The 10,077-nt window shown below is 44.8% G+C and overlaps 1 protein-coding gene across 4 annotated transcripts in view; it reads right to left on the bottom strand.

Moving 5' to 3' along the window:
* Positions 1-621: 621 nt before the first annotated feature.
* The window catches only part of itprid2 (ITPR interacting domain containing 2), a 32,780-nt gene continuing 23,324 nt past the window's right edge, over positions 622-10,077 (bottom strand). For all 4 annotated transcript variants that reach the window (XM_035174567.2, XM_035174568.2, XM_047342613.1 and 1 more), the window contains 12 exons: positions 9,581-9,688; positions 8,977-9,415; positions 8,671-8,887; positions 8,002-8,053; positions 7,288-7,370; positions 5,316-7,190; positions 4,721-4,780; positions 4,286-4,410; positions 4,085-4,181; positions 3,734-3,799; positions 3,303-3,617; positions 622-3,191 (listed from right to left, as the gene is read on the bottom strand). In XM_035174567.2, the coding sequence (XP_035030458.2) occupies positions 3,084-3,191; positions 3,303-3,617; positions 3,734-3,799; positions 4,085-4,181; positions 4,286-4,410; positions 4,721-4,780; positions 5,316-7,190; positions 7,288-7,370; positions 8,002-8,053; positions 8,671-8,887; positions 8,977-9,415; positions 9,581-9,688 (3,545 nt within the window). In that variant the 3' untranslated portion in view covers positions 622-3,083. The remainder of the gene's footprint in view (positions 3,192-3,302; positions 3,618-3,733; positions 3,800-4,084; positions 4,182-4,285; positions 4,411-4,720; positions 4,781-5,315; positions 7,191-7,287; positions 7,371-8,001; positions 8,054-8,670; positions 8,888-8,976; positions 9,416-9,580; positions 9,689-10,077) is intronic.

Raw genomic sequence — 10,077 nt, 5'->3', positions numbered from 1 at the left:
CAGTAAGGGTCCCTCACGGAGCCCTGATCAACCTGTTAGATTTAATCTGACTTTTAAAATCAGATTAAAGGTAATCTGACTTTTAGAACAGATTACACCTGTTCTAAAGGTCTTATGTCAGTTTCTGTATTGATTTTAAAATTCTTGTATGTTTTAAAGCATGTCATGGTCTCGCAGCAGCCTGTCACACGTGTCTAGGGTTTAAACCAACAGGGTCTCTCAGGTCCTCTGGCACTTTGGGACATTTTTATTCACTCTTATATTTTATTTCTCATTATCATGTGTTTTTCTCGTTTTTGGTCATATTTTGACCTACTTTATCCACTTTCTTAGTTTTGATTATATTTTTCTACTACATTTTAACCTTTTTATGTGCATATATGTAAGATTATTTTTATTTTTTGTTTTATTATCTGCTTGTTGGTCAGCTGTATAGTATTTAATATTGCATGAAACATTAGTTACTGAGCTCTAGTACTGCAGCGCTGGCAGAGGAATTGATCTCTGAGTACTTTCTCCGTCCTTGAGCGTAGGTTAAAGTTTGGAAAGTGCTGCAAAAACCAGTAGTGTTATACCATTTCTCACAAACACACACTGGAGGTAAGCACTAGCACACATCTGTACTGAAAATAAATACATCTTTATTATTCTTATCTCTACAGAGTGATCCCTCCCTGCATCCCACAGACAAGACATCAGTACAAAATACACATTATTATTAATAGACATCAATAGAAAGAGGCATCAATGGAAAGTAATCACCACCAACAGTCAGATAGTAAAGTGTAATTAGACGTGTGTGATGATTGATCAGTGGAAAAAAGACAAAGAAGTAAAAAGCATGAAGAGCTCACAGTGAGTGTTTGTCCAGCAGAGCAGTTTGTGATCAGAGAAATAAAAGGTTTTCTACAAACACAAAGTCAATAAACGATGAAGAGAATCGATGATCAAAGGTCCAGTTAATAACGATCTGGAGCATTCACATGATTGAAAGTAGGTGGTGACACCTACACCGACTGCTAAATAAAGACTCCATATTCTTGGTAAGTCGGCCTTTGAGTCCGATTCTCTTTCTATTGCTCCCAAAGATCAAGAACAGACGTCAAAGTACACAAAGTTCAGCTTTCAGTAGATAATATCAAAACATCTAATGTGAGTCTGTGTGGAATTTTTCACAACTATTACAAAGATTTAAAAAAGGTACATGGGGTGTGTTTGCCCTGATTGACTTGTTTTACAGCCAATCCCGCTCAGCTATGGAGGGTGCTGAGAGCTTGTTTCACCTCAGCTATGAAGATTTTTTTGACCTTCGGTAACTGATAATAATAAACCTTTGAGTAAACACGTAGACAATACACAGAAAACAGATGTTCAGTGAGTGGTTATCAATTAATCAGTGATCAATCAGTTCTGTGAATTCTGTGTGAAGAGACAGAAAATCAGTTTCTCCCATTAAAAAACGTCAAGTTTAAGATTAACTTGTGTTAAAGGTGCAGGTAGACAGTTTGTGCTGAAGTGAATGTCTGATCACATCTGAAATGTTAGCAGTGAATTATTGGTCATTTATTCACATAATCTAAGGAATCAGATTATAGTGTATGTTCATATTATTGCACAGATTTGTCATCAGAAGCCTGAAGCTAACATGCTAGCACCGCTAAGGTTTGGGCTACACTGCCCTCTCACTAAGCCCCTCTCTCTAACCTGTCAGTACATCATCATCATCACCACTGTCACCAAGACAACTTACCAAAACCTGCTGCTATCATAGAGCAACCTTTGACCTTTGACCTCTGAGCCTGACCTCCACAGGACCTCTCACACTAACCTCATAACCTGCTCATCAACAGCCAATGAGAGTTAACGGAACAGCCAGAAATATCGTCGAGTTCAGGACTTGTTTAGCTTAGCTAAGCACAAAGACTAGAAGTGGGGGAAACTGCTAGCCTAGCTCCATTAAGACAGAATCACCCACGCTCCAACAAATCAAACACAGTATGCATCAGGACTTTTAGTTTCAAAAACCTAAACTCAATTTAAAATGTTGAAAAAGTTACCATGACAAAGATATGTTAAATTCTATGATCTAACCTGCCAGGGACACCATGGAAAAGAACAGAATCAGCTGTGAAGGAGGCCAGAGGAAGAGAAGCACTGTTAACAATGACGATGATGATGATGAGGGTGGGGATGATGATGAGAAAATGTTGACAGCTGCAGCATCATAATCTTTGAGTGATATACCTTAAATCCCTCTTAAACCCTTGATAAGCTGAAATGTGCATGGAATGAGTAACTTTAGGCTATAAAAGAGTTTGAACCTCAGCAGACTCTCTTTAAAAATGTCTCTCTTACTTGAAGACAGATTAAAAGAGAATTAATGCATTTAAAGTATTTCTCAGGGAGGGGGATCTCCTGTGTGCAGCATATTTAAATACTTGTTACTACTAGCTTCTAGCTGTATTTAGTAGGAAAACAGTAATATCAGAACATAAATTCTGTTAATATCCTGATCCAATCTCAGACTGTGTTGATGAACTCAATCAGGACGCAGGTTACTGGTGGTGGAGATGGTTGCAGTACTGTTAGCAGTACTCGCAGTTGTATTTATACTATTAGTGGTAGTAGTTTTAAACCTGGCATTTGATCATATCAGGTTACAAAAAGTAAACAGGGTGGTGGGCAAAATAAAAAAACAAATTAATGATGGCTCACAGGGAAATGTATGCTGGAGGACGCTGTGTGAACAGGCTGGTCCAGACTGGCGTTCCCAGCTTGCGTCAGACCACTTTCGTCAAACCAACTGAGGCAGTGGAAGCGACCTCTCTTTTTCCTGTCTGAGGCTCTGTCCTCCACCTCTCACCATCGAGCGAGCGTGTGAAAAACCAGGGCGGGTCACGAGCGAGGTGGGTTCATCACATGTTTCATCATCAGTGTTACAGACATACAGTGTTACAGACACATAGTGTTCCACACAGACAGTGTTACTCAGCTATACAGTGTTACAGACAGACAGTGGTGCTGCTCAGACTGTGGTTACTAAGGCTGAAGGCCAACGTGGTGGTGCTCTGCTGTCGCCATGGCTACAGGTGGTGTTGTCTGGAGGGCAGGGGCGATTGCCGTGGCGACACGGCAGACAGCAACTCGCTGTAGATCTCCCGTCGGACCTCCTGCGCCACACTCTCTCGAATCTGGAAAAAGCATTATGTTAAAATGTGTGTGAAAATAAAAATAAAATTGATACATATGTAAAGTGTCTCTAGAAATGTCACCAGACATGTATCAGTAAATCAGACAGTTACCTCTCTGATGAGCTGCTGCAGGTTCTCCACTCTGACTGTTCCTGCTGCGCCTTCCTCTGGTGCTTCTCCACCTCCCTCTCCTCCTCCTCCAATCTTTCCCTCCTCTTCCTCTTCCTCCTCTTCTCGTGTGTTGGGTCGAGGAGGAAGGACAGGGGTTATGTTGATTGATGCCCGGTACACACCTTGGCTCTGCTCCTGGTCTCTTCCTCCTTGGCCTGGACTGGACGATCGGGAGGAGGGATTGGTGGTGGGGGTGTGACCGTCGTAGCTGAGCTCTGATTGGAGGAAAAGCTGCTCTCTGAGTAGATCTGACACCTGGGGGGATAGTAAAGGTTGTACACTAAGGGTGAAAAAAACTTTATCAGACAAATATTATTAGCTTTATATTACTAATGTGAAAGTGTGTGTGTGTGTGTGGTCTGTGGACTGACCGGCTCCATGGCTCTAAGCGCGGAGGCGGTGGACAGACTGTCAACGCTGTTGTCTCTATGGAGACCCTGAGGGGAAGAGATTTTGCAGTTTAATTTTGTCATCATTAAAAACAAGTTTGAAACCTCACAAGTTTCACTGTGTAGTATAAAAAATGAGTTGGAGCCCGATTTGGTGAAGATGCAGTTGTTTATATCACAGTATCATCTGCGTCAAAGTGGAGTTTGCATTGGAAACCATTGGATGGAGACAGTTGTATATATAGCCTATGTTGTGTGTATATACTCTTTAATGTGGTGTGTATTGTATGCACCATGCGTTGTGTATTTTGTATATATAAATATATACTGTACCCTTTGTTGTGTCAGTCTGTCTTCCAGCTGTTGTTCCAACTCCTGCAGTTCCTCTCTGACTGCTGATCTCAGAGACTGAAGCTGCTCTACCTCCAACCTACACAAACACACACACAAAGTTAGCTCTGTACCATATTCTCACATATACAATACACAAAGTTCAGATAACTGTGAAACAACTAGTTAGTTGTTGTGAGTCACCTGTCAGAAGGGCTCAGGTGTTTGTAGACCGGAGCTTGCTGTCGCATGATTGACTGCTCCAGATCCATCATCTGACTGCGGAACAAGTTCAGACTCCGCCTCTTCTGCTGAAACTCTGTCAAAGACTGAAAGAAAAAAGAGAGGGGGGAGATTAAGTGAAACTGAGTTTATTAATAATGACGACAGCAACAGTCCACCCTGCTGCCTACAGCATGGAAACAGTCTAACATTATGTAAATGTTAGGTTATGCAAAGCTACACTGTTTATTTATTATATAACTATGAACACAGAATGGTGGCATGTATGTAAATATGGAGCACACGGTCCTGACATGTGATTTAGTTTCATAAGTCCAAATTTAACTAATGCATTAACAGCATACATGAAAACCAGAGGAGGGCAACTGATGTAAATTACTGGGGTGTTGACAGTACCTGGTGGCTGGGCAGAGATGTTGTGTGATCACTGAACGTGTCTGGAGTGTTGGCTCGGTTCTACATGAAGAGGATAGTGGTGTCACAGAAGGAAGATGGACACAACAAGTGAACAAATGAACAAGCAGGAGGACTCATCAGGAGAATCAGAATACTCAGCTCAGACCATAATTAAACGTTAAATGTTTTTTTTCTCAAAGATAGTTTCTTTCATTTTACGTAGGCCTTATCTGTCTAGTTTTAATTTGTTATTCGATGCGATAAAAACAGGGTGAAACGGCATGATTGACAGCTGACACTGACTAATGATTGGTCAGGGCGTATATTGGCGGGCCAATGGGGGGGACAGTTTGTTAGCAACATTACTGGTGTGTTCACTTTCAGTTTTACCAGCAAATACAGTGGTACATAATCTGGCAAAACTATCCACTTTGTTTACAACCTGAATGAATTGTTACCGCTGGTGTTTGGATTTATTATTGTAGCAAGAACAATCAAATAAGATGAAACCAACCAGGTGGATTACAACCACAGACTAAAGCTACAGTGACCTAAGTAACAAGAACTTGAAGGACAGGGGCTGAGAAGGACTAACCTGGCCCAGACTCTGAACTGTCCCTCTGATATCATGCAGAACTCTCCTCAGCTGCATCTCGGTGCTGGATGGACCCTGGCTGTGTCCAGGACCGGGAGGATGGAGCCCTGTGTAGAGGCTGTGACCCTGGCCGAAGGTAGAGGCCATGCCGGGGTGGAAGCCTGGAGCAGGAGGAGCAAAACCCGGATTGAGGCCGTGCTCTGGAGGACACTGAGGGACGGGGTGAGAGAATGCCATGTGCGGGTTTGTGCTGTAGCCATGGTAACCTGTGTAAGGTGAGGAAAACTGTGAGCCTTGAGGAGTGGCATGATAAGGGGACTGATGGCCGTATGGATGGTTGCAGCCCTGGTGGTGCATAAAGGGAGTTCCGGGATACAGGTTACCCAGACTGGCGTAATGAGGATCTATCGAAGTAGACGGCTGATGCAAATTGGAGATGCTGCCAAAAGGGGGGATTGTGGGAGTTGCAGGCTGGTGGAGACTGGTCAGACTAGAATGGGGGTTCAAGGATTGATTGTTGTGGTAGAGGAGGTTGGGAAGACTGGCGTATGGATGAAGAGGAGAGGGGTAATGTGGAGGAGGGTTCATAGTGAAGGGGAATGGGCTGTGATTGAGACTGGGACTAGGATTTGGACTAGGGTTTATGTATTGAGCTGTGGAATTAGGATAATTGGACATCATCTGTCCTGGATTCCAACTTTGCTGGTTTTGATGGAAGTGACCTGACAGGTGCTGGTTAGAGGAGACGTCAGGGATGCTCTGGGAGCTCCAAGAGTGGGTGTGGCCTCCTGGTGACCAATCAGGAGGAGGGCTGGAGCTCATCAGCGAGCAGGACGACTTCATGTAGCGTGGGATGGGTTTCGGTGGGATGGAAGCATCTGTTGGAAGCCTTGGTGGCTGGTTCGAAGCAGGGTTTATTATCAGAGTAGATAAACAGTTAGTTTGTCCTTCCACCTCCTCCTCCTCATCCCATTCTTTGTCCTCTCCCTCCTCCGGGGTATATTTGAAGGAGTACCTGGGCTGGGTGCAGGACGCCTGACCTCGCCCAAACTGGATCCTGACAGAGGACACGACCCTGGAGGGGGAGAGGAGCGAGGAGGGCAGAGAGGAGGACCTCTCCATGGGGAAGCCACGCCTTCCTCCTCCTCTCAGTGGAGTTAGCGGCGGCTCACTGGGCATGAGGTCGACGTGCGGCCCAGCTCCTCTCAGGTGGCTGTGTTTGGCTCGGATCAGAGCATTGACAACCGGAGAGGATGGAGCAGGAGGAAAATATACATCAGAACGGTCCAAGGATGCGTTCTCTTCCTGGGCCTCGTCTTCAGCTTCTACCATCTCTGTGGGTGGCTCTGTGTCTGTGGCTGTCTCAGGCTGATTCTGCATGAGTTGTGGTTCTTGTTCTGCAGCAGACAAGCTATGAGGAATCTCTGGTTCCAGTTCTGGTTCAGGCTCTAGATCGGTTGTCCCGCTCTCTGCTGGAGCTACCTCCTTCTCCTTCTCCTCCTCCTCCTCCTCCTCCTCCTTCTCCATCTTCTCCTTCTCCTCCTCCTTCTCCTCCTTCTCCTCCTCCTTCTCCTCCTTCTCCTCCTCCTCCCCCTCCTCCCCTTGGGTCTCAACCGGCTGCGTTCCCACTGTGTTCCTAGGGAAATAGTGAGCTGTATACTGAGGAACCTCCTCTGGAATCCCATCATTCTCGTCTTCTTCCCTGGAGCTATTCTGCCCATCAGCCTCCCCAGCACCACCAGGAGCTGACTCCTCTTCTCTGGCTTCTGGCAAATCGAACGCAGGTTGGTCCAGTGCGAGGGGCGTGGACACATCTTGGGACGGGTGCGATGTCACCGTCGTCTCGCTGTCACAGCTGTCACTACTTTCCTGCACCTAATTAAAATGAATTAACCATTAATCACTCATGGTGGATGTGGTGAAAGCTTTAGTTATACATCATTGAAGTGTATAATACAACACACAAACAGACCTTGAGGTAGCTGTTGGAGTCGGCTGAGGGCTCCTCAGCAAAACCACTGCTGTCCGACTGCTGACTGACCGTCCTCAACAGATCTAAGAGAGACATTCAAAAACATAATGATCAGTCCTGCAGTATCTCATCTGTCCAGCAGATGGCTGAGTAGACTCATCCATACTGATCATAAAGAGACAGGACATGCACAAACATATTCAGATCCTATGGATAAAATCGAAAGACAGAAGCTACGGCATTTAAATCTGGTTTTAAAATATCTGAATGACTTTAGATTTAGGCCAGAATTTGAGTTGCCAAATCAACAAAGTAATTTAATTAGCTACTTTAACTCATAAAAATGTATTTTTCTTTTCACAAAGCTAAAAAAAAAAAATCTGTAAGACATTTACAGTTGATGTTGAAGCCAGGACAGAATGACATGACATGAGCCAACTGAAATGGAGTAAATCTGGGGAACTTGGGGCCCTCTAGGAGTCTGTGGACCTCGGGCTGGTCTCCACTTATTCCAAAATTGGGCCCCTTCTCTAAAAGGCACATATTTCTCTCAGTGGTTTCACACTATCCCTCTGATCTACAGGTGGTGCTGATGTAACGATACACACAGCAATTCCCCAACAAAGGTAAGGAAGAAGAAGACTACAAGTAAAGATGTAAACAATGCTGGATTAAAAACTTTGAGGTTGGAATCAGAGGTTACAGTAAACTCACCCGTGGCTCTGGAGGTTCTGAATGGAAGACCCTCATCCTCGTTACTCTGGATCTGAACACACAAACAACAGACGGAATATTTAAAATAGAGAAACAAAGAGATGCTGAGAGTCAGCACCTTCACTAAAAGAAGAATCTGACACCTTTCACTAACTGGTCAGTCTGTTACCAACATGGTGGCTTACTGCAGATAAACTTGTTGGGTTGATCAATCTAATAATAAAAGTTAAAACAAACTCAACTAAACTGGTCCCAGTTCAGCTCAAACCAGTGTCTTCTATTTATCTAAATGGTTAATCATGTCATTGAATTGGGCCCAGTCTACATCCGGGACATGGTTAATCCTTACACCCCAGCCAGTCCACTCCGCTCCACATCGGCCAATCGACTTGCTGCTCCCTCGCTGCGAGGGAAACCTAGCCACTCAACAAAATCACGACTGCTTGCTGCCCTGGCTTTGAACACCTGAGGTTAAACGCCACTTGTTACTGTAGGACTGTGAGAATGTCACAAGTCCTCTGCATAGAAGCAGATTTACACAATTGAGAGCACAACACATCAGAACCCTTGAGACGACTACATCTCTGTGTTGGAGGAGGATGGAGAACCCAAAGATTACCAAATGATAGTACAATGAACTCAAAAGAACAACCACTTAAAACTCTGTACCTCCTCCATATCGAAGGAGTCTGCGTTTTCAGTGCGAAGCAGCACCAGCTGAGGTGGGACCAGGCTGTGAGGAGTTTTCACCGGGGTTGAGGTCAGGCTCTTCTTCTCTTTGACTACCTGAGGGCCCTCCCCTGTTCTTTGATTGGCTGACTGAAGAACCGCCGACTCTAGTTGATGGTCTCCATTGGCTGGTGATCCAGTGTCGCTCTCTTCAGGTCTGATGGTTAGTCAAATGTTAGTCAGCAAAAATGGTTTAAATATTAGCTACTTAACATTAGCTACCATTACCATTGAGTGCAGCAGTACCTGTTGTCTGTCAGCGAATCGGTCTCGGCATCCCCGTTAGGTTCCTCGGTAACCGTAGCCAGGGGACAGCTGTCTTTCTTGCGGGAAGACGGCTGTTTCTGTGGACTTTCTTGTTGTTTCTGACTGACTGTCTCTACCTGCTGGTCAGGATTGGTCCTGAAACAGTCCTGCTCTTGAGCAGCGTGTGCGTGACCGTTGGTGTGCGTGTTGTCGGAGGTGGTGTGTCCGTTCAGCCGTGTGTGATGGTTAGGTGTTTGTGCTTCAGGCGACTCTGAGGCGGCCGCGAGCAGGTTGTGTTTGCTGATAGTCTTCTTGAGGAGTTTGGCGACATTCAGGGCCGAGTTGCTCCTCTTCAGAGGAGGAGTCGCCTGACAACTTCCTCCTCCTGCTCCTCCATCTCCTCCTCCTCCTCCTGCTGCTCCTGCTGCTCCTCCTCCTCCTGAGAGAAATACAGGAAGAACAGATCAGAAAATAACACTCACATTCACTGGAAAATAGGACAAATTTGGAGTATGAGCCTTGTCCAAATAATGGTGTCTCTGCCACTAAGGTAAACAAATAATAAATTCCCAGTTTGAGAATTTGCAGTAGCAGCCGTGTTTACCTTGGTCCCTGGAGTTGATGCGTTGGACAGGTTGACCAGAGACCTGACTGTAGAGCTGGAAGAACTCGTTAGCTACTGTGGTTAAGACCTCGATCTGACGGAAACGACCTGAGAGTCACAAAACGTAAAAAAATTAACATGGAAGCGAATGAAACTCACTGCGTTATGGTTGCTTACAGTTTGGGGACTTGAGACTGAGAACACAGGATTTCACACAATGTTAAGAAGACTGTTCCTTTAAGTATAAGAAGTGGGTTCAGGGAGGCTGAACATGTCAACTGCCAGGAAGACACTGGATGTTTCCTGGTGTCGCTCAGCTTGTTTTTAAAGAACTCCCCCAAAAAACATCCACTTTACACAGTCATTCTCATCCTCAGCTAATTAATGTGAATTTATATCCACAACTGCTTTGAGTGCCAACCACTGCTTAAGATAAGGGACAAATTAAATGGAATCAGAACATTTTTCTTTGTTTTATGTATTGATTTGCTATATTT

Source organism: Hippoglossus stenolepis, chromosome 13 (genome assembly GCF_022539355.2).
Source record: "Hippoglossus stenolepis isolate QCI-W04-F060 chromosome 13, HSTE1.2, whole genome shotgun sequence".
NCBI classification, from domain to species: domain Eukaryota; kingdom Metazoa; phylum Chordata; class Actinopteri; order Pleuronectiformes; family Pleuronectidae; genus Hippoglossus; species Hippoglossus stenolepis.
Note: the sequence above shows the minus strand (reverse complement) of the source record. Positions and strands in the feature narration are given on the sequence as shown.